This window comes from Puntigrus tetrazona, chromosome 8, assembly GCF_018831695.1.
Source record: "Puntigrus tetrazona isolate hp1 chromosome 8, ASM1883169v1, whole genome shotgun sequence".
Taxonomy (NCBI): Eukaryota; Metazoa; Chordata; class Actinopteri; order Cypriniformes; family Cyprinidae; genus Puntigrus; species Puntigrus tetrazona.
Genome location: NC_056706.1, coordinates 20,052,751 through 20,076,797, shown reverse-complemented (window position 1 = coordinate 20,076,797; position 24,047 = coordinate 20,052,751). Strand labels below are relative to the sequence as shown.

The window sequence follows — 24,047 nt, the reverse complement described above, 5'->3', positions numbered from 1 at the left end:
CAAGGTCGAACAGTAAATGAATCATCAAGCGCATTTTATTCTGAAAGGCAAAAAGTCATGTTTGTATTCCATCACGAAAATGTATTTTCTTTCTCCTCAGAAGTAACTTACTTTTTGCTGATGTTAGCAAAGGCAAGAGAGAAAATTACTTTCTCTATTACTGGCTTTTCAAATCCCACAGCGATCAATGAAAACTTTGAAATAAACGCTATTGTGTAATGATACTATTATCCAATAACATCGCAGGCTAACTTCAGAGGGACGAAATCAGGTCACGTCCCATGTTATTTGCAGCTGAATATTGTTCAAATCAGCGATCCAGCCCATCATTGAACTGAAATGTGTTGCGAATGCTTTCATTAAAAACAATGTACCACGTGACCGATCTTCTGCTTCTCAAGGCGGCTTTTCACTAAAACGCAATGGCAGGTAGTAAAACTTTGGTGTTTTTAACTAAAACCAATTGGTCAGTTTAAATCTCACTCAAAGGAAACGATGCCTGTCACACCAGATTAGCCGAGTTTCTACACGTGAAAACCACCCAGAGAGAGACGCCGAATTTCGTAAGCTCTAACATAACGTCTAGCGGAGACGTTTTCTGTGAGGTAATCGTACGAACAGGCTCTTGTTTTCATAGCTGTCATGTTCCTCCTCCGCTCACGGGAGCCGATGGTCTGGTACATCAGCACGTAAGGAATGTGAAGACATTTTTAATCTTTTTTTTTTTTTTTTTTTTTTTTCTCCGTGTTAAACAGCCATTTAGATTCGCCAGAATGCATGAAAGGTTGCACTTTGGCTGCGGCTGAAACCTTGAGTCACAGCACACATAGCAATTGTTGTCATCGCTTTCTGTCTGCCGTCGTATTTATAGCTTCAACCGAAACGGCGAGAGTGAACTAAGCGCTTGTTCTCTAATGGGTTGTTACAGCTCTGTCAATGGTTAATATGGTTCAGATAACATTAATACTTTGACCTGAATGCATCCATTTGGCTCAGGTTTCTCTTGTTGACCTGCAAGTTGTACTTTGGGAGCAAATAAACTTGACTTTTCAGGATGGGGTCTAATTCCAACTCTAGGCCCGATGAAACTGTACATTTAGTTCCATGTGACGCATGTAATAACGGTGTCTGAGATACGCGAGGAAAGATGCAGTAACTTACAAAGATATGTTTTAAAAGTAATGTTAGCTTGTTTCCACGAGCTTGGGATTTTAAAGGCACCAAAAATAGCCAAGAGTTTTACTCGGGGCCTTGTGTTTAGCATGCGTGCTGCAGACATATTGAGCTGTGGTGATCGTGGGAGATGTGGGATCGAATCCACCCTACGCTGTGTTTCAGTCATTTTATTTTACAATAATAACCAGAAGAGCCTAATTTTCTTTGTATTCGCAAACATAAACACCAAGGCCTGGTTTCATAGATAGATAGATAGAGCTTAGCCTAAGCCAGGATTAGGGCCATAATTCAATTTGGACATTTAAGTATTTTTTATAAACATGCCCCCACTGCATTATTGGTGTGTGTCTTGAGACAAAACAAGAATGATGGCATCTTTTAAGATCAGTCAGTGAAACCGGGGGGAAAAGTATAAGAAAAAAGTCTCTTGTGTTCATCAGGGCTGCATATGTTTGATACAAAAATAATATTGTGAAATATTTTTGTCATTTAAATGTTTTCTGTTGTAATAATTTCAAAATGTAATTTATACCTGTGATGCAAAGCTGCTTTTTTGCCATCATTACTGCAGTCTTTAGTCACATAAAGTCACATTACCCACATTAAAATCATGCTAATATGCTGATTGATTTGCTCTTCATAAACATTTATCATTATCAGTGTCGAAACCATGCTGTACTTTTTCAGGATCGTTTGATGAAATGTTGTTCTTTTAAGCTTTATATTCGAGTTTAAATAACATTATAAATGTCTTTACTGTCGCTTTTAATCAATTTAGTGCATCCTTGATGAATAAAAGTATTACAGTAACACCCAAAAATATTCTAAACTGCAAAGTTTTGAACAGTACTGTAAGCCTTTAAAGTACTCAACTAATTAGATTGTTTCACGTCCTCTTATCTCTGTCTTTGCAGCACTGTAATGATAACATTCATAACTGTCAGTCTGACATGAATATTGTGGGCGCGTGGAAGAGAGGCTATACGGGGAAGGATGTGGTGGTTACCATTCTGGATGATGGTATCGAGAGGAACCACCCAGATCTCATACAGAACTATGTAAGTGTGTCTGTGTGTGTGTGTGTGTGTGTGTGTATGTGTATGTGTGTCTGTGTGTGTGTTTGCATGCATGCATGCATGCATGTCTGTTTTTTTTTTATAAATGTGATAATTGCATACTCTGCATTATATGCTTATGGGTGGTTAAGTCCAAATGGCCAATTCTATAAAAATTATAAACCTAATAAAAATAAAAAAGCATTTGATATTTAAGAAAGATGAATCCGTTGCAGTAGAAATGGAAGGTCTGAGTGAGCACACTGCATTGGGGAAATGATCTTTGTTAATAATGTGCTTTGCTGTACTGCAGAAATAGTAAGAGAATATCAGTATGCTATTCTAACATGCTCTTTTCCAAAACCTAGGAAACCGACTTGGTACTACTATATAGACAGATTCCTTCAGAGGAGCCGTTCACGCAGAGCTTGTTTTTATAGTCACTGCTTTTCCATTGTATTTCTTTCATTTTTTTTTTTTTTTTTTTTTTAATGTACATTTACTATACATTTATGTTTTCAAGGCGAGACAATGCAGGTTAATAGAGTAAAAAAAATAAAATAATAGTCATCGCCTTATTTACCTAGCTTATTAATTTAATTTATAATTGCAAATTTTTTTGTAATACAAGTTTTCAAAAATGTTAGGTGTAAATATGCAAATAAGGCATTATTTATTGAAGTAATTTGCATATGCAAATGTTCATTTGCATATGTCTCAATCTCATTCTGAACACACAGAAAATAATGTTTTCACAATTTTGGGGGAATAAAATGTAGCTTCAGGGTATAGACAGGAATAAAATTGTAAAGTTTGATATGTATAAGTAGATATTTATGACTCGGTGTAAGAGAAAGGGCTATTTTTGGGGGAAAAAATACTTGTTAGTATTGTAATTTAAATATTTTGACACCTAGTTAAAGTGCTATAAAAGAAACACGTCACAGTTTCTTTAAGATGTTTTTTTTTCCCACTAGTCTGAAAGAACACACAAAAGCTCAAAAATGATAGGTGCAGTGTCTCCCCTTAACTTCATCTTATATTTGAGAAAACAAATGTTTCTGTGTTCTTTTACTAATGGGGAAAACGGAAACTATGTTTAATCTAGTTTCCATTCACCACTAAGATGGCTTAACCAACTATAAAAACTTATGCTGCAGAGCTTCCTAGAAATGAGGAGGTCCATGGAGTTAATGTTAGCATGATGTTATGTCCATTTCAAAATCCCCTAAAGCATAAAAAACACATTGCATAGCAAAAAGCCATTTTAGTAACATTGAGATATTTAATGAGGCTTCTTAGAATTTAATAGTATGTTTTTTGTTAATAATAAAAAAAAATTCTTGTCTCATCAAAAATCGTGCATTTTTTCCCATTTAACTTCTTGCAGTGCATTCTGGGATACATGTGATACTGTCTTAGAATTTGGCTACAGTATCGTATTAGGATAGTTCACCCAAAAAATACAAATTCATTAATTACTCACACTGGTGTCGTTACGAACCTGTAAGACCTTCGTTTATCTTCAGAGCGCATATTAAAATATTTTTGAGGAAATCCGAGAGCTTTCTGTTCCAGTACTGACAGCAATATAACTGACGCGTTCAAGACCCTGAAAGGTAGTAAGGACATTGATAAAATAATCCACATGACATGAGTGGTTCAACCGTAACATTACGAAGCTGCAAGAACTATGAGCTACTTTTTGCGTGCAAAGAAAACAAAAATAGCAACTTAATTTAACATTAACTGCTTTGTCTGTATTGTGTTTCTTAGTATGATTCAGTTGTCCTGCATTCAGGTCCAGAAAGCGCTTGAATTTCATTAAAATGTCTTAATTTGTGTTCCAAAGATGAACGTTTGATGAAGATGAAGGTTTTACAGGTTTGGAAAGACGAGGGTGAATAATTAATGACCAAATTTTTGGGCTGAACTATCCCTTTAAGGTCGAGGTATAAGGCGTTAAGTGCGTTGTGCAAAGGTTTAATACACAGGGAAGGAGACCAGAAACCTTTTTTTAAATGAATGCCAGTGGAGGAGAGCTTTCACACAGTTTATCTCTAAATAAACTGACAGCACATTGGCTAATTTTGCCATTAAACGTTACGATCTGGATCAGAGCAAGTGAGCAAAACGAAGACTATTTGTTTACTGACTGATTTGGTTTTGTGTTTATGTAAGTACATGTCCAAATTCACATGTAAAATTCCCCGAATCTTGTTCACTTTTAGCGTTTTTTTAAAGTGTGCTAACCGGCACATTCGCATAATGGACGAGCAAAACCGCATTTGATCATGTTTTCATGCGTCTTTCCCTTCCTTTGATCTGTTTGCAGGATAACGAGGCCAGTTATGATGTGAACGGCAATGACATGGATCCCATGCCCCGATACGATGCCAGTAATGAGAACAAGTAAGAGTGAAGTTTATTACGCACGCACGCGCTCAATTCTTTGAGCATATCAGGCTATTAAAACCCTGGAAAGGCTTTGTTTATACAGTCCTCTCCGCCGTGTGTGTATTTGGCTTCTGATCCGGGCGCTAGTAAGAGTGTTTGGCATGTTTGTTCGGTGAATGTGGGTTTTTGGAGTTTGCTTTCTGTGCGTCTGAGGGTTTCTTAGGTGTATGAGCAAATACGGCGCTTGGCTTGCAGTCGGTGTGTGTAGAAGTAAGTGTGTTTGGCATGTTTGTTTGGCAAAAAGGGATTTTTGGAATTGGCTTTCTGTGAGAGATTATGCGCGCGCGTGTGTGTATGTGTTGGCACAGGATCAGTGTGTCTTTGGAAGTGTTTGGTGAATGTTGATATTTGATTTGTTGTGTGTGTGTGTGTGTGTATGGGTGTGTTTGGTGAGTGGGTGGAGGCCCCCATGTGTTTTTGTGGCTGCCACTCTGCCAGTGTGTGTGAGCCTGTGCCAGATGGCTCTGCAGCTTTTTTGGACCGTTCAGACCGAAAGCTTGGCCCCGGCTCTGATCCTCTGTGCTGTTGCCGTTTCTGCGAGGAGCTCCAGTGCAATGCAATTCTGCAACTGATGAGCGAAAGCTGATCCTCATCCGCTCCCTTCATAGAGTAAGGCATCCCTGAACGACAGGAATTTACTCACTCTCACGCCTTTCCAGACGTTTAGCTTCTCTTTCTTTCGTGGAGCGCAAAATCGTCAAGAACGCTTGCAAAGCTGTCTGCTGTAACAGATGCTTTTTAAAAAGACACCAGCGTTGAAGAAACATCAAATTACCGTAAATAATATGGTGCACTGTATTTGAAAGCGAATTTTCGCCAACTGGTCGCATTTGGTCTTTAAATCAAATCAAGAAATGATGTATTATTAGTGTTATTTTAGTAATATTTCTGTACTGTTATAGTTCTCCAAATCCCCCCCCTAGTTAATAAATTGAATTTCAAATCTATTCAGCCGATCTCTGGGTCTGGTGATAGCACTTTTTAGCATAGCTTAGCATAGATCATTGAATCCAATTAGACCAGTAGCATCTTGTTTAAAAATGAACAAAGAGTTTCTTATTTAAAACGTGACTCTTCTGTAAGGACTGTTTTCCACAGGCGCTGCATATATTATATTATATTATATTATATTATATTATAGTATATTATTCTCTTATTGTAGTTTTAGTTTAGTTGGTTATTTCTAGTTAGTCTTAACTTTACCTTGTGTTAACTAGTTGCAACTTTTCTCATTTTTGTTTGTTTTAAATGATATTTATTAGTTTAATTTCAGCTTTTAATTTATTTTTTAAATCATTTTAGCATTTTCGTAACAAAAAGTTAATTTCTAATCCACCAGCTCTCATTACCTTTATGTAAAGAAAACACATCTTCTTTTTTTTTTTTTTTTGTCTCTATGTACCTTTTCCATTGTAAGATTTTCTGCGCAGTTTTTGTTTGATTCATGCCTGCGGGTCAAATGGTGCAGGACGAGTTATGTGCTGAAATGTAATACTTATCCCTAAGAATGAACGGTAGTATTAGCGACTTTCGCCTTTCCTGTACCTGACACCTCTAAACGCTCCAGCGCTCCCCATCTGGAGATGTCTGTTTGAGTGCACGTACGCAGGAGTGTTTTGCTGTCGTGAGCACTATTTCCCCCTCTTAATTTACACTTTCAGGAGCCCCATTAGAAGTATTTCCATGGCCCGGGGGGAAAAGGGGAGTGTTTGACGCTGTCACTGTTTTTAGGAGGAAGCGTGTGCTGGAGACGGAGAGGGAGGTTTAGGTCTGCATGCATAGACACGCTCTATAGAATACCATCCACCTCCTGCCCTGGCTTCTTCTGTCTCTGTCAGGCTTTGAGCGCCGAAAGTTCAAAAGTTCTCAGCTCTTAAAGGAAGTATACACAACTATAATTAACTTTTGAACTGGGCATATCCTACATTTTATGTCTGCAGGAAATTAAACGGGCTCCGTTTGCTGCTGCGCCTTTAAGAGTTGCGTATGCAAATGACCTGCTTTATGATTGACTAACATCTGTTCAGGCCATAATTTAATCATTTTGCGTTTATATCTAATGAAAGCTCTTTAAAATAAAATAAATAAAATGACATTTATAATAGCATTTGTTAATAATTAGCAATAATAATGAGAAGTCGCTTTTTTTTTTTTAAAATAAAAGGTCAAAAAGGATAAACAGTGCAGGTTTATTTTCACAGCCGCCTTTTGGTTTTAGCGCAGTTTTATTCCTATTGCTAACAGTTCGGACCATGGCTGTTTTTTGGGGGGGTTATTGAGTAATTCAGTGAATCTCCCCCGTCGTTTGGCCACTATCCTACACAAGCTGTTGATCTTTTATGTGCTGGAATGTTTTGTGTTGGTTCCTCCGCTGATAGTTTGTGTAATGTGAGTCTTTATTTCCCCCGCGGTGGGTTTCGACCGCGAGCTTCACCGCCGGGGGCCGTTCTGAGTGACCAAGCGGCTGTACTGTAAATATTGGAAGTTCATATATCTGACAGATGAATGTGGGCTTTGCGCTAGACTTTCAGCGGAACCGCAGTTTATTGACCCAGTCTGACCTTTTAGCTGTATGTCAAATGTGCACCATCGTGAGCGTGCGGCTGTGGACAGTGTGCGTTCCGTATGGTTCATGGGTTCACGTGGTACGTGTGATACGATTATCAGCTTTTTAGCAAACGTAGGGAGGGTTTCAGTGTCTTGTGTGGTTCTGGAAATGCTGGAATGTTCTGTTCAGGTGTGGTTTGTGTCTCTGGTTTTCTCGTTGACCTGTATTCTGCTGGCAGATGTGACTTCGTCTCACAGCAGGGTTTTGACTATTGGAATATAGTCTGTTAGACAGGAAAGGACCGTCTGAATGATGAGTGAAATGACCGAACGCTTTTTTTTTAACGTCTGAATAACACACAACGATATGAAGATATTTTCATCATGAAAATTGTGAGAAGCTGCAAAGGTGTTAAAATACAAACAGGCAGTCTGTATAGTTTTGCGTGAATTTTGGGGTATTGCATAACGTTTGATTGAGGTGGATGGATTTTTCATTAGTGTAAATGGTTACAGTGACTTCCCAATCTTGAAAATATAAGCACGTTTCCTGACTCAGTCACTTGATTTTTAAAGTAACATAAAGATGCGCTATCTATGGGTGTACAGTTTTTATTCAATTTATTTTTGAGCCGACAGCCTTTGGCTCACTTGACCGTTATAAACCATGATTTGCTGCTTCCTATCGCTAGTAAAAATGGTTGCTGACCCCTAATTTAGTTTAACATCAACCGTAACATTGACCCTTTTTTTTTTTTTTTTTTTTTTTTTTGTACCTGAACTAATACAGTACCATTTAAAAAAATTTTTATTCCTCTATTCACCATGGATGCTTTATAGATTGCTTCCAGAATTGATATTTTACTCACCACCTTATTATCCGAGATGTTCATGTCGTTCCTCGGTTGAAATTAAATGAAGGTTTTTGAGGAAAACATTCTAGGATTTTTCCCTTTATAGTGGACTTCAGTGGGGATCAGTGGGTTAAAGGTCCAGATTGCAGTTTCAGTGCCGCTTTAAAGGGCTGTATTTTGAATGAAATGTTTAATTATTGGATAATCAGTGGAGTAATTTTCGTCTGGATTCACTGAATTAAGACCGGGATCGAGTCCACGGACCACCTAGGAGTTCCTCCGACCTTTTGACCTCTTGGCCTTGTAAATGTTTATGGTTGTGATGGCGACCGAACCCTGGTCTCATCCCGGATCTGGTGCTGCTATGGATCTTTTACAATCTTTTTTTTTTTTGTTGTTGTTGTTATTGTTGTTGTTTTTTTTTTTTTTTTTTGTAAATGGCTTCGATTGGAGACGGTGGTTACCATGGTAGCGTGAGTTTTTCTATGCAGCTGTTCACTGCTGGAGGTTCCATAGCCCGATCTCTCTCCATCTGTCTGTCTCTGTCTTTAGTGAGCGTTTTAGTGTGTTTTTTTGCGGATGATTTGTATTAGATTTATGTGGGTTTAGTTCAGGTCAGGAATGTATCCACGTTGCGTCTGAAGCGGAGAAACCGCTCGAATGTTTTCATTCAATATCTCAAATATTTAGCCGCTGTGTTTTAGCTCCGTTGGCCATGGAAGCACATGTTTAGTTTCAGCCCAGCTGTTTCTCTCTCACTCTCTCACTCTGTGTGTAATAGGTCTGTGTTGTGTAAGGGTCTCCAGTCTTTGTTTATGCAGTGTGTGTGTGTGTGTGTGTGTGTGTGTGTGTGTGTGTCAATACGCTATCATCTGGTGTGTTGTGTTGTGTTCAGGCATGGCACGAGGTGCGCTGGTGAAGTAGCAGCATCCGCCAACAACTCTCACTGCACGGTGGGCATCGCTTACAACGCCAAGATTGGGGGTGAGTTTGTCTGATTTAGATCAACCCCTGTACTTGGGAATACTGCCTTTTGTTCAAACTCACGCGCACGCAATGAATAAAGTGCCCCTGCATGCACCCAGTATACACCACAACAGTAAAAGTATGAAATAATTAGTTTGACCAAAAATGTTACATATTAAGTGTATTTTTGGGAGTCTTCAGGTTGACATGCATGCAATACTTTCATTGTCTTATAATGTTTTTACCTTACTTCCTCAATAACTCCCAAATGATTCGTTCAATGATTAATTTTTCCAAACCTCTTGTGCAACACAAATCCGCGGTGACTGGTCGATTTAATTTCCTTTTCATAATAAACGCGTTTAAGAGCACAGTGGTGATTTGTGTACTGCGTGCCGGGAAAGCACTATTTATACTGCTCCAAAAGCAGCGCTTGGTGGCAAAGAAGGCATTTGCGTCTTCATTCAGATCAACAAGTGGGCGGGCAATATATAAATTCACGTGACCCTCCATAGACGGCAACACAACTGAAATGATCTCATCATCTGTGATGAAAAGCTGAGTTTTTAAGCACCATTACTCACGATAACACGATCCTTCAGTAATAATTGTAAAAAGCTGTTCTTGCTGATCAAGAGACATTGCATGTTAAAATAGTTGTGCAGCACGAAGCGCTTTATTCTGGCTTCTTAAAAACAGCAGTTTGTTTTGTAAGCGCGTAGCTGGCGTCGTTGGCACACTGATCTTCAGCGCCCTGCATATATTTTCCCTGCTGAGTTCTCCTTTGGTCTTGTCCTGCAGGTGTCCGCATGTTGGACGGAGATGTGACGGACATGGTCGAGGCCAAATCACTGAGTCTACACCCTCAACACATAGATATTTACAGTGCCAGCTGGGGTCCAGATGATGATGGCAAAACCGTGGACGGGCCCGCTTCCCTCGCCAGACAGGCCTTTGAAAACGGCATCAGACTGGTGAGAATCATCGCGTGAAGTTCGTGTTGTTTTTCCTGAAACCGAAAGCGTCTTTTTCCATATGACGTGGCGTTCATAAATCAGCAAGTGTAATTTTTTCAGGTGACCAGTCACGTTTCTCCATCAGTCTGGCCCACCTAGGGTGTTTTCCTTTCCTTCTCACACTCACCACCTGCTACGCCGGTGAACTTTAGAACTGATTTTAGTTTATCTTTCCTGAGTCATGAGTCGCAGTCAGTAATTGGCACGTATCTTGTGCCAAAGGTGTGTTTGGAGTGGTTTAGGCATGTTTCAGGTATGTGAGACTCATAGACATCAGGTAATACTGGTCTCCTCTCATCAGAAAAGGCTGGAGGATATTAATGCTTGGAAATGATATTGTCCCGATGCTGTTAGTTACTGCTTTGAAGTGTTTCATGAAGGGCTGTCAAACTGCTCAAAAACTTTATATTTATTTATTTTTGGCATTTAGACAAAATTCCTTTCTTTTTTATAGCGTTCTCAATGATTTGTAATATGGCAATGAAAATCATCCTGTCTGGAAATGATAAACTTTTTGAATAGATGCGTTTTGTTTTGTAAATTATATCTATTCAAATATGTCTAATGTAGTTTAACCCCCAGTGTTTTTATTGTTGTTATTTGGCTAGGCAATATTTAGATTTTTAATTTATTTTAAATACCAAAATGACTAAAACTAAGATCTAAAAATATAATAAACCAATAATAAGGGCTCAGTTACTTAAATTCAAGTAATACTTTAAGTAAAAAAAAAATGTAAAAGAAACATTTAAGCAAAAATGTGTATAGGTTAAAATGTATTAATTAAATTTTTTAAATAATAATAATATTATATAAGAATAGCACAGTAATACTATATAGCTGATATAGAATCTATGTGTTGATCCTGGAGGGTTGTTTCTGTTACTAGTAAACAGTCATTTCATTGTCGATGTGTTGTCTTCTGTCTTTTTCTTCACAGGGCAGGAAAGGACGGGGCTCAATCTTTGTTTGGGCGTCAGGGAATGGCGGTCGGAGTCGCGATCACTGTTCATGTGACGGCTACACTAACAGCATCTACACGATCTCCATCAGCAGCACGGCAGAGAGCGGCCGCAAGCCCTGGTATCTGGAAGAGTGCGCCTCCACCCTCACCACCACCTACAGCAGCGGAGAGAACTACGACCGCAAAATCGTAAGTTGTCAAGAGGACGCCAAAACTAGATCTTCAGCACTGAGTAAACTTGCTTTTCATAAAACGTGAAATTAGTTTTAAACGGACAGTTCCATCATTTACTCGCCCCTAAAAAGTTACTCCACTCCAAAATGAACATTTTGCCATTACCCTCGCGTCGCTCCAAACCCGTAAAAGCTTCATTCTTCCTGGGAACACAGTTTAAGATATTTTGGATAAAAACGAGAGGCTTGTGACTGACAAGTAATGAACAGTGTCAAGGTCCAGAGAAGTATGAAAGACATCGTCTGGATTCTCCATCTGCCTTCGGTGGTTCAGCCGTAACGTTATGAAGTGCGGAAAGAAAACTGACTTGTAATAATGACTTTATTCAACGATTCAGCACGTAACATCACTGTAGAGCTGTTTTGGAGCCGTCCGCTGTGGGCACATAACAAAGAAAGTTCTGTGTTAGACACAACGGAAAGATACGTCTTGGACGTTTCTTTTATGCTTTGATTTGTGCAAACAGTGTATTTTCTATTGCACCAAAAAACTAACAAAGCTTTTACAGGTCTGAAACCACATGGGAATAAGTAATGAGTAAGTTGTGGAGTAAGTTGTTCCAAACATTTAAATATTTGTTTCTTATGATAAACACACAAAAATATATTTTGAAGAATGTTGGTAGCTGACTTCCATACAATTTTTTTTTTTTTTCAAAATATCTACTTTTGTGCTTAACAGAAGAAAATTTGGTTTATTTTTGGCTTCTAGCTTAACCCTGAACCCTACATGAGTGGAAACTTGACATGAACCTCATTTAAATTATTAAAATATTTCTAGAAAGCTTAAACACCAGCGAACATATGGTCACAATATCTGTATTGCCGTTTAAATGCTTCTAATATATTGGTATACGTTTCTATGGCCATGCATGCGTGTTTGATCTGCTTTGTTGGTCACTGTGTCATGAGAGCATCCTGGTGTGAACCGCAGCGGTTTACGGCCCACACACGGTTTTACACACTCCTCTGAGAGTCACAGAGCGACGCTTCTTCCCTGTCTCTCAGCTTGTCTCAGAGTGACTTGTGAAATTCCACACCGGCTTTCAAACTCCTTTTGCGATGCACGTTTACATTCTGAAGCCCGGTGTTACGGACGTTAGCACTTCTCTTTGTTGTGATCTCCTGCAGTTTTCAGTTAATTCGGCTCGGATTATAGTTCACCGAACCTCCAAGCTTTCGCAGCATTGTCCATTTACTAGATGACTTATATTTACACACGGCCATTATCAAGCCATTCAGACTCATTATCATTAAAGGAAACTATTAGAAAAATGAATATAATATTTAGACAGATGTACTTGAAACAAAATGTATGACGCACAAATCAGTTTCACGCAAAGCAGCTTTCTTTTGGTCAACATGATGAATTCATGTGATGAACTTGAACCTGTAGCAAAATCTGTAAGTCTTTCTCTCCCAGTGAGGATACTGAAACTGCTGTGTCCACAACTTTAAAATAAAAAAAAGAAAATGAAGTGTTTTTTATTGCAATTTTTTTTCTTGTTTAAAGACGTATGCGCTTTGAGAGAAGTCGCTGTCAGGTAAACGCACCCTACTATGTTCACATTGCAAATCTTCCTAAAGGTCCAATGAAGTGTCTTGAATTATTATCATTCAGTGTAAGCCTTTAAAAACTTACTTTATTACAGTTGACGTGATGCCAGACTTTATCCACCCCCAGCTGAAACATATTTCCACTGTCTTAATTGTTCCCTATCCACTATATAGTGCACTGTGTGCCATTCAGTGTACAGAAAATACGGTCTCTGTGAGCGAGTTACCTAGTTCAGCCACAGATTTAGCGTCTGTTTGTAGTGAAGGGGACGGGCCCGTCAGATTCTACGGAGCATCTGATTGGACAGAAAATCCTCTCAAGTGTAGGGTGAAATTGGCGAAAGTGAGACACTGTAAGATTTGAATGCTTATGTCTTCTTAGTGTGGATTTTGTCATTGTTTTGAAGCACACTTATTTATAGATAACCTCACGTTCATACTAAATGCCAAAAAATAGATCTGTAAAACATAACTGTCCAAATAGTCACACATTGTTTTTTGTATACGAGATGATTAACGCGGAGCAAATCTGAAATCCTTCACGCAGCTGAAGTTAAGAGCCTCATTTAGTTAATCCAAATGAATGTATTTCAAAGATTTTATTGCATGGATCTCACAATCTTCAAAGTTCAGTCCACGCTGCCGAATCACAGATGCCCCAAAGTGCTGGTAATTTACTGCTAAGTGTAGCACAATGGCACATTTATAGCACATTTCATTGTCAGTAAGTACTCCAGTATGCTGAAGTGCATTTAACAAATAAAACTTAAAGTTCGGCAGTATTTCTTATTTAGTTTAGTGTGTGATTTAAAGCAGCAGATGGAACAGTTTGTGGCCTTGTGTGAGACGGGATGCACTACGTTATAAGTTAATGCACTATATAAGTCAAGTAGTAATTTTCAAAAAATCTAATGAGATCTATGTATGTATATATGTGTGTGTGTACAAAAAGCAATGCAACAAAACTAAAACACGCTTGTTAAAATAAACAAAGCTGTCTATAACATCTTATTACACGTTTAGTATTATAACAGGAGCGGTCAAGTATGGTTTCAGTGTCAATACACATTCACTATTCGCAGATCAACACCTGAAACGCCACGCACAAGAATGACCTGAATTGTTTTCGTCTCTCCTGATAGATCACGACTGATCTGAGGCAGCGCTGCACAGACAGTCACACCGGTACGTCAGCGTCAGCGCCGATGGCGGCAGGGATCATTGCTCTTGCTCTGGAAGCCAAGTAAGTGGAAGCAAACTGCTGTGTGCTCTCATTTCTCTAACAGCTGTTAGCGGAAGCGTCTGCTCCATGCCACTTCAGTATAATTAGCATATTTAACCACTAATCATGCAGGTGTTATGTTGTACACTTCAGTGACTTTTTACACCCTCACTGACCCTCTGAAGGAAAAAATGAACATTCTCAAAAATCGCGATAACCAAATAGTATTATTTGGGTTTGTTATACTATATATATTATTTTGAATATCGTACCTTGTTTCAAAAGTGCAAGAAAGATCCAGGCCACTTAACTGTTAACGCTGTGTACCGAGCGGCGTACTTCCCGTAAGTTTCAACTGTGTCTGATTTCATGCAGGAAATTGAGGAAAACCTTGACATATGGCTGCCATGTGACTTTATATTCCCCGCACAATGCAGCAAACCAAACAGAGTTAGATTGTTTCGATATTTCGGGGGGATATTCTGGGACACATGGCATCCATCTCTCTCTGGTTTGATGTTTGATCCCACTGTGCACGGTGAATTATGGGAGCGAATGCTTCAACCAGACATCTAGGCAAGGAGACTTTGAGAACTACAGCTGAAAACTGCGGCCAGTGCAATTGTTTGGATTATAATAATTGGATTTTTACAAAATCCAGTTTGGAGATATTATTTAGTCACGCAAATGGTCCCGTAGTTGCAAATGTCCAATAATCAAATTTCTGACTCTCTGCTGCAGTCCTTCCCTGACGTGGCGAGACGTGCAACACATAATAGTGAAGACATCTCGTGCTGGCCATCTCAGCGCTCCTGACTGGAAAACCAATGCTGCTGGTTATAACGGTAACAGCCTTTTTTAACGGTTTTTAACAGGCTTTAAACGGCCCTGTATTGTTTTAACCACTAGATTGGACGTGGTGGTTGTGTGAAATGCAACATACCCAAAGATATTCAGATGGTTTTTTTTATTGTATGCTCCGTCTTCAGGATTTTCCAGAGTAGGCTTGGGCAAAATACCAAAATCTTATCACGATATTAGTAAATTTATTTCACATTATTGACATCACGATATAGTTATTTTTGCTTAAAGGCAGACATTTATTAGGTTGCTGTAACTTTAAGACTGAATGTACGAATCTAATAAACTGACACACATGCATTTTCTTTCTCAAACGTTTGTTCACTTAAGACATAAACGGCTGTAATCATCAGAGTACTCTCAAAGCTGGTCTTTTTGACACATAAGTGTGTGTATTTTACCATTTAATGTCCAAAATCTCCACCACCTCACCAATTCTTACTGGTACATCAATGATGTATTACCCAAATCATTCATGACCAAACATTTAATTTTCCAACAGCACAGAGGTTAGAGTTTGGATCTAAAAAACATTTGTTTGATTGCTTAAACATTAACTGAAAAACTAAATCTAAAAATGTTGATAATCTTGTTGCCAAAGCATAATTTTTATTTAGTTTACAAATATACTGAAATTAAAATAAAATAAAAAATACATTTACATTTAAAAAGTTTTATTGATGTATATAGTGATAATGAAAATCATGAAATTGTTGATAATTTAAGAAATTAAAAATCTTAGAATCAAAATATAAAAACAATATTAAAAACTGTTTTTCAATAACATTAAAATAGCAGAGATCTGCATCATGATTGATGGTAATTCTGGTGTTCATAGTAACTCTAAATCTGTCTGCATAGTTATTTTTTTGTTGAACAGTTAAGTTGTAAATATTCTTACAGTCAGTCACCTGTACGGCTTTGGGCTGATGGATGCGGAGGCCATGGTGAAAGAGGCGGAGCGCTGGAAACAGGTTCCCTCACAACACATCTGTGTGGAGAATGCTGATAAACAAATCAGGTACGTGCAACATCCAACAGCAGGTCACATTTATATCGTTAAAGAAATCATAATAAATCCAGATTTGTTTCCGTTAGAACCATCCGTCCCGAGCATGTCGTTCGTTCGGTATACAAGGCAACAGGCTGCACGGATAACGCAAACCATCATGTTATTTATCTGGAGCATGTGGTTGTGCGTATAACAATTACACACCCACGACGAGGAGACCTGTCAATCAACCTTACATCACCATCAGGGACAAAGTCACAGCTGCTCGCCAATAGGTACAAAATACAGACCTCGCACTAATCTTCAGTAAATGGCTACTTTGATAGAATTACTGCATGTTGTGGTTTGGTTCTTCTCCCTGGTGAATTTCGGTGGAAGAATTCCCAGATTTCCACTGAATTGGTCCAATATTTTTAAGTGCATTTTGTGCTGCGATGTAGCATCTGTTTATTGTTACTGCAGACTGTTTGATCACTCAATGGAGGGCTTCAAGAACTGGGAATTCATGACAACTCACTGCTGGGGAGAGAAAGCTGCTGGTGACTGGATACTGGAGATCTATGACTCTCCTTCCCAACTCAGGAGCCAAAAAGCACCAGGTACCTTCTCCAAGCAAAACGCACAACCTGTTACTTCAGCCATTCCGTCGCATTGGAAAACACTGTAGTTTTACACAGAGGCGATTTCACAAATATATAAATATATGTGGTGCTCTGCTATTAAAACTACCACAGTACCAACGTTCATTGCGCTGATTACATTTGAACAGATCAGGTAGTGTGATTAAAAGTTAATGTATTGATGTGTGAGATTTCATCTTGAACCTAATTTTTTTCTGAATGTCGCCAATGCTGCATGTTGAACATTGAAGTGTTCTGTGTGATCTGTTTCCCCTGTTGTCTGGTCACATGCATAGCATGTAATATCGGTAACACTTTACAGTAAGGTGTAATTTGTTAACATTAGATAGTGTGTTAACCAACATGAATGAACAACACATTTATTATGGTATTTATTCATCTTTGTTAATACAAATAGAGTTGTTCATTGTTGATTTATGTCCCACCTAAGGAGTTGTATCTGCAAACCCAAAGCATGGGTTTCATGGAATTATTGTACATAATTAACTGTAAAAAATGGTTAATTGTAAATAATTTTATCATTTCACCAGTCTCTTTCTTTCATCAGTGAATTAAACTGGCAAGGCAGAGAAGTGTTGGTTCTATGAAAGAGGGTTTAATTTAATTGACTCGTGATTGACTCCAGGTAAGCTGAAGGAGTGGTCTCTGATACTTTACGGCACCTCCGTGCATCCGTACTCGTTCCGCAGCGACAAGCCCCGCTCACTGGCCGAGCCTCAGCCCGATGACGAGTACAGCGAGGAGTACGTGGGTAAGCGCTCTACTTATAACGTGCATCACTGAGTTTTGCGGATATCCCATCGCAGTGGAAACTGATCGGATTCTGTTGTCTCGCACAAGGCTCGTGCCACCCCGAGTGTGGTGAGAACGGCTGTGAGGGTCCAGGGCCCCAGCAGTGCATCACCTGCCTCCACTACTTCCTCAAGTTCAAGAACAACACCAGGTACACTGCTTTTCATAACATCGGTGCACTTTAACGGCTATGCTTTATTGGTGTGTGACTGTGTTATGGGATTTAATCTACTTTTCACTAAACTTTAGTTATTCGTCTAGATACAGTAACTTATACAAATAAAATGAAAAATGCATCTTGTGGTAGAACCATTTGCATGAAACAAAAATCAAAAATGAAATGATTTCACGTATCCATATAGATCTTTTGTGTAGAGATTATAGGTGTCTTAAAATATGATTACATTCCACGGTTAGATCACATAATTAATTCTAGTCAAATAATTAATTTAATAATGACATATGTAAATAATTAAATTTACATTTGTAAAAAAACAAAAAACTAATTTCTTTTTAAAGAATGTTCTTAAAACATTCTTTACCTGGTTCTTAAATTTAATCAAAATTTATTTACATTATAAGATGTGTTAAGATAATTTGTCATTAAATCTGCACTTAATATAAACTTATGCTATATGAAGAAATGCTGTTCTTTTCAATGGTGATATTGAATTGTATCCACAAAAATCCCAACTGTTTTCAACATCGACTATCAAAGGAAATCAAATCATCTAGACGCTACAGACTGGGGTGCTGATGCTGCTGAAACCTCAGCCATCTCAGGAATAAGTTACTTTTTTAAAATCTATTACAATAGAGAAATAATAAAAAAGACTAATATTTAAATAGTAAAGTTTTTTTTATTAAATAAATGAGAAAAAGAAAACCTCCTGACCTCAAACCTTTGAACAGTAGTGTATGAGAGCAGCATGAACATATGAGTCCATTTCTAAGAGCTTGGTACATTTGTCATTGACCCACATAACTTTAGTGTGCAACTCAAACCAGTATTAAATATCCATGTATTCATTTGTCTGGTATGTAACCTTATAATGAACTGGCTCATATACAGCCAGTCACTCATTATTGCAAAATAAACTCCCCACAGAGTGAAGAAACCAACATGAAGCGTGTGCATAACATAATTAAAGCTGCTAAACGACTGAGAAAGTTTTTAATGCATACAGAAAAGTTGTATCACTGAAAGTAACTTTATTTTATTTTTGTTATTGAAAATAATTTGACATGGAGCCAAAAGATGAATTAACTCCTATAAAAACACCAAAGCGCATGCTGACAACAGCTGTGTGTCTGCTTGCCCCTGCTAACATCTCGTCTCTGTGTGTGTGTGTGTGTGTGTGTGTGTGTGTGCGCGCCGGTCACGATTACATTTATAGATTTTGTGTTCTCCGGCATCCCATTTACACAAGTAGCGTTCACATCTGGGGCTGATGGCTTTCTCAGACCCCGACTTTTGCCTTTGTTTCCTGGTGAAAGTCTTTCCTCACGGCTGCCAGATGTTGATTTTTCTGCTCTCATGCGGCTCTTGTCTGTCTCTCTTTCCACCTCCGCCCGTCTGTCTCTCAGGATGTGTGTACCTGAGTGTCCGACAGGCTTTTTCCGGGACGATAAGAAGCGTTGTAAGAAGTGCTCTCCGCTCTGCGAGTCTTGCATGGGCAGCCGCAGCGATCAGTGCTCAGCCTGCCGCCCAGGTCTGTACCTCGTGGAGGGAGGAAACCACTGCGTCAGCTCCTGTCCTGACGGCTTCTACCTGGACCTGGGCAAGTCACACTTCAGAAAACCCAACGTACTGATTGGCTGTTGAATTTTAGACCTCATGTGGCTGTTCTCTCACAGACTCGACCATGTGCCGGAAATGCAGCGAGAATTGCAAGAAATGCACCTCTGCGAACATCTGCACAGAATGCCAGACCGGTCTCAGGTAATTCAGCCCATCCACCTCCTACATGGTTTTTTTTTTTTTTTTGGGCCAGGATGTGAAACACAGTCAGAAACAGTGATTTGATTATAATATTTTTTTTTACTATTTTATGGTTAGCGAAAATGAAAAGTCATTAATTACTCACCCTCACTTGTTAGAGCTTCGTTCATCTTCAGAACACAAACTAAGATATTTTTATGAAATCTGACCCTCCTTATTTTTGTGCAAAATAACAATTTCTTAGAGTCGCAAAACTGAAGTTGAGCCACTAATGTCATGGATTTTTACCAATGTATTTACTGTTTCTGGACCCGGATCATTTCAGTTATTTTGCTGTTTAAAGCTCTCTGATTTCATCAAAAAGATCTTAATTTGTGTTTTGAAGATGAACGAAGGTCATCGACATGAGTGTGAGTAATTAATGACAGAATTTTCTTTTTGGGCTGAACTAACCCTTTAAAGTGATTTACAGGGGCAACTTTTTTGGAAGTGTGCAATCTTTTCACGTCAAATTCAAAAGTGTGTTTTTATAAGCTTTTTTTCAAAATTTCTAATCAAAACAGTTGACTCAGACGAATAAGTTGCTGATCAAATAAAATCACTATTAACAAAAGTCATCAGAAGAGCACAACACTGGCTTGTAGGTATATTTACAGACATTTAGTCTGAGAGGTGGCATGAGCGCAATTCAATTCATTAATTCATGTTGAGATTAATGTTTTAAATATAAAATTATTTAATTAACCGAAATTTTAAATATAAAACTAAAACTGCCATTAGGTGCCAACAAGTTACTTTTTTCCTCACAGAGTCATTCATTCAATTGATTCGTTCAAACGGCTGATTCATTCAGGAACAAAGCAAGTGACCGTCTTTATGAACATGTCACTAAACACTTAATTTCAAGCTTGCAAGATGCTGCGCAAGAGTTGTACGAAAAGCAATAGATGTCAACTGAAATGCAACGTGATTAGCAAAAATAAGGTGACATTTGAACATTGAATTTATGAATGAAACTGTGAAAGGTCCGTCACAAAATGACGTCACGTATCCTCACTTATCTGTTTTATACCAGTGTTAACTGTAAGGTATAAATATGTTTGAATCAACGTCTGTAAGCACATCTCGAGGACTGTATTTGTGTCATTATGTCAGGTGAATGCCTCGGATGATTTGCAGCTGTGGGAACTTGTTGAATTGTATTAACTGGTTTTCTAAACCGACTGGTATACGGAAATGCTTGACCTTTCCCCTGCGTATCATGTAGACTACACCACTGGGCTGTAATGACCGATACTTTCCTACGGTCTACGTTGAGCTGTCAGAATAAAGCCACGCTGGCTAAACGCTGAATTATCGCTGGAAACATCCTGTTACACACGCTGTAGCTCTTGGGTTCGGATGCATGTTGAAATACTGTCTCTAGTGAGCGATTTAGCTCGGGCTTTTCCTACTCCTCTCCGACGTTCGATAAAGAGGTGGAAAAAACAGAGAGAGAGAGAGAAAAGAAAAACAGGTCACGGCACAAAATCTGGCGTAATGCGCCGCAGCTGTTCTGTGAATGGTTTTGAAATATTCTCTGAATATACGTAAAGGTTTTTTCGCCCACTCATTTGGACTTTAATCCGCCATTGATCTTTTTAGACTTGTTTAGGCTACGGAAGGTACGAAGCAGGATGGCAAGGCTGCAGCGCAGATGAGATGAATTTTTCTGCCCGCAGTTTCTCTCTGTTTAAGGCTGCAATTACAGTCTTTGTAATTATTCATATGGCTAGCTGTTCACTGCTGTTTTGAGGACACTTTATTGGTCTACTGCATGAGTTTAGATGGTAGCTCTTTCATCTGGGGAAAAAACTAGCACTATTTTATAACAATTGTGATTTAAAACTGCTTTACACCAATTCTGAGAGGTATTTTCTCACACGTTATAGATGTTACTTTAGCAACAGTTTATTTTTGGTGTGTTGAAACTGGAAGTTGAATATAAAAAAAAAACTAAAAACAATAAAAAACAAAAACGGAGAAAAGTTCAAGCCACACGGAATCGAATCTTCAGTGTTTACATTTCGACACCATTTGATTAGCTGGATTTTTCTAGTTATTAGGTTTATAATATTATTTTTTTACTCACAAATAGCAGTTTCTACCCAATGAATAATAGTTTTTATTAATTATGAGCATTTTAAATGTCCTCATAAATCAGAATCAGATTCTCGAAATGGCAGTAGTAGATGAAATCAGAAATATAAAGCATTTTTGTTAAGGTTTCACCTGATTGTATTGTTTGTTTTGACTTATTTTTAATCATTTGAAGTCACGCTGTGGCCCTCTTGGAAGTTTGTTGAGGCCCCCAGTGGGTCCTCGGCCCCTGTACGAGAGCCAGTGCCTAAATATTAAGTCTTTTGCTGTCATCATTATTATTATTTTGCACACTAACAATGATAATGTTCGTTTTCGTGGAGTTTTACTTTGTAGATTCACTCTTCTTTCCCCCGATATGCTCTGGCGCCCCCTATGGAGGCTCATTTCTCAGTTTTATAACCGTGATGTGAAGAATAAGCGTGAAAGAAGTAAACAACAAAATGATTCTCCCTTCCTTCCGTTCCTTCTCTGTCTGTCTTTCTGCTAGTCTACAGGGGAATAAGTGTCAGCTGAGCTGTGAACCTGGCACCTATTATAACGGTCACAGACGAGCATGCGAAAAGTGCCACTCGACTTGCGCCACCTGTGCAGGTAAACACTTCACCTGTAATTTATGGTACTTTATTTTCCGTTTAGGTCTGAAATAAGCTTTGTTTATGATATTTTGCATAAAAGACATTTATAAAGCAGAATTTCCTTTTAGCTATTTTCTTCTTTCGGAGAGAACACTGATTAGCCGTAGCTTTTTTTTTTTGTTGGTATTTCGTATATGCACCTTTTTAATTAGCATTTAAAAATAGTAAAAGAGCATACGATCATCTTAGGCACATTTAAGAGGCGCTGTATGATGTCATTTTGAACTTCTAGACTTAGCAAGATTGTGAAGCGCCTTCGGAGACTATAACGTCAGCGCTGTTCTCCGCAGTGTCCTGAAATGGCAGCTAATTACTAAGGCTTTGCAGAACAACCAGTGCTTTGCTTCTGAATATAGTTTATCCAGCACAATGACTGTTTCTAGCTCGGATTGTGCCCCAGATTTTAACAGAAGATTTGAAATCTTTATTGTAGCGACTCGCTGATCATTCTCAAAGAATCACTGGTCAAAAAAAGCCACTAAGGTGAAATAAATACGTCTAATAATGTGGTAATCCAAGTAATGAACACCATTGTAAACAACCTTTTGAGTCAACTCTCAATCCTAAGGAAGCACATGTTCACCATATAAGAATAAAAAGGTCATGTTTTGGTAAATTAAGTCAAAATGTTGATACAATTATGTTTTAGTACAACATAATTTAGGTTTTTTTGTAAGATCAGACATCCAAAAATGGAGATAATCACAAGACATTATCAATTGTCAATTGATGTACTGTAAACAAAAATAAATAAAGGGACAAATAAATGAATATACTGTCATCGAATTATGAAATAGCATAAAGTAATATAATACCTGTGACTCATAAGTGTTATTATTTTTACTTATTTTATTTTTTTTTTTGTCAATTTGACTTAATTTCTCTGGTAAAAAAGTAAAGATTTTTTAAAAATAATATAATAGTTATGTCACAGTTTTTATGTGAATTGTGACATAATTTGTTAATTTCAGCTTTATCACATGCTTATAATAAAATGTCACAAGTTTTGTCAGTTTTTCTCATAATTTTTTACTTTTACAATAAATATGACTTGCGCTTATGTTTTTGCGTTTGTCATTTTCAACTTTGTCTCATAATTTTAAATGAGTATCTCATACCGATGTACATTTGTACATGAAGAAATGGGCTTCCATATAAAAGTCACCAGCTCAGGGAATTAATTACTATCACCCATAATGATATGTGCCTTTAAAAATGAGTTTCCCGACAGGTTATTTGTGTTTTTGTAACCAGTACGCTGGTGTCAGTGGCTTCCAGGCATTTTTCAGAGGAAACACTTTCAGGAAGAGTGTCTCTGTGTACATTCCAAAGCGTATTCCAGATTATTTGCGGTCTGGCTTTTTGGGAACATGATGGTATTCCCTGTGCTCAGGAACTGGCATGGAAGCGTGTAATGAGTGCGCTCCGGGCTTTTACTTTGAGGACTGGCGCTGCGTCTCCAGCTGCAGTGTGGGATATTACTTGGCAGAACAAACAACAGACAACGGAGATGTCCAGAAGTCCTGTCAGAAGTCAGTATTTCACTGCTAAACGTGACATCAGAGGAAGCGTTTGCGTTTAAAGCAGCAGCGGTGCGTCACGGCCTGTGATTTTTGTGCCTGCAGGTGTGATCCTACCTGCTACGCCTGCGCTGGACCCGGGGAGAGGAACTGCAGCACCTGCGTGAGCGGATATAATCTGGAGAACGGTGTCTGTGTCGTCAGCACCATCTGCAAAGATGGTGAGTACTGCAGATTCATCCATGCCGGCCGGGTCCTTCCCTTTCTTTTCTTTTCTACCATTTCTGATCTGAATGTGTTTTGCTTGGGGTTGAATCATGGTCTTTTTTTTTCATGTTTGAAAGATTACATTTCATCCCAAAATAACAAAAAAATAATAATTTTGCAAATATTTGTATATTATATATTTTTATATTATATATTTATATTATATATTTTTTAATTAATTTTTTTTT

At 38.3% G+C, this 24,047-nt stretch overlaps 1 protein-coding gene across 3 annotated transcripts in view; it reads left to right on the top strand.

Moving 5' to 3' along the window:
- Nucleotides 1-24,047, top strand: part of pcsk5b (proprotein convertase subtilisin/kexin type 5b) — a 45,161-nt gene that overhangs the window by 3,738 nt on the left and 17,376 nt on the right. For all 3 annotated transcript variants that reach the window (XM_043246011.1, XM_043246013.1, XM_043246012.1), the window contains exons 4-20: nucleotides 2,091-2,234; nucleotides 4,567-4,643; nucleotides 8,985-9,073; nucleotides 9,857-10,029; nucleotides 11,012-11,224; nucleotides 13,968-14,068; nucleotides 14,789-14,892; nucleotides 15,812-15,929; nucleotides 16,007-16,195; nucleotides 16,383-16,519; nucleotides 17,187-17,312; nucleotides 17,402-17,504; nucleotides 18,941-19,134; nucleotides 19,211-19,295; nucleotides 21,925-22,028; nucleotides 23,466-23,604; nucleotides 23,698-23,813. In XM_043246011.1, the coding sequence (XP_043101946.1) occupies nucleotides 2,091-2,234; nucleotides 4,567-4,643; nucleotides 8,985-9,073; nucleotides 9,857-10,029; nucleotides 11,012-11,224; nucleotides 13,968-14,068; nucleotides 14,789-14,892; nucleotides 15,812-15,929; nucleotides 16,007-16,195; nucleotides 16,383-16,519; nucleotides 17,187-17,312; nucleotides 17,402-17,504; nucleotides 18,941-19,134; nucleotides 19,211-19,295; nucleotides 21,925-22,028; nucleotides 23,466-23,604; nucleotides 23,698-23,813 (2,212 nt within the window). The remainder of the gene's footprint in view (nucleotides 1-2,090; nucleotides 2,235-4,566; nucleotides 4,644-8,984; nucleotides 9,074-9,856; nucleotides 10,030-11,011; nucleotides 11,225-13,967; nucleotides 14,069-14,788; nucleotides 14,893-15,811; nucleotides 15,930-16,006; nucleotides 16,196-16,382; nucleotides 16,520-17,186; nucleotides 17,313-17,401; nucleotides 17,505-18,940; nucleotides 19,135-19,210; nucleotides 19,296-21,924; nucleotides 22,029-23,465; nucleotides 23,605-23,697; nucleotides 23,814-24,047) is intronic.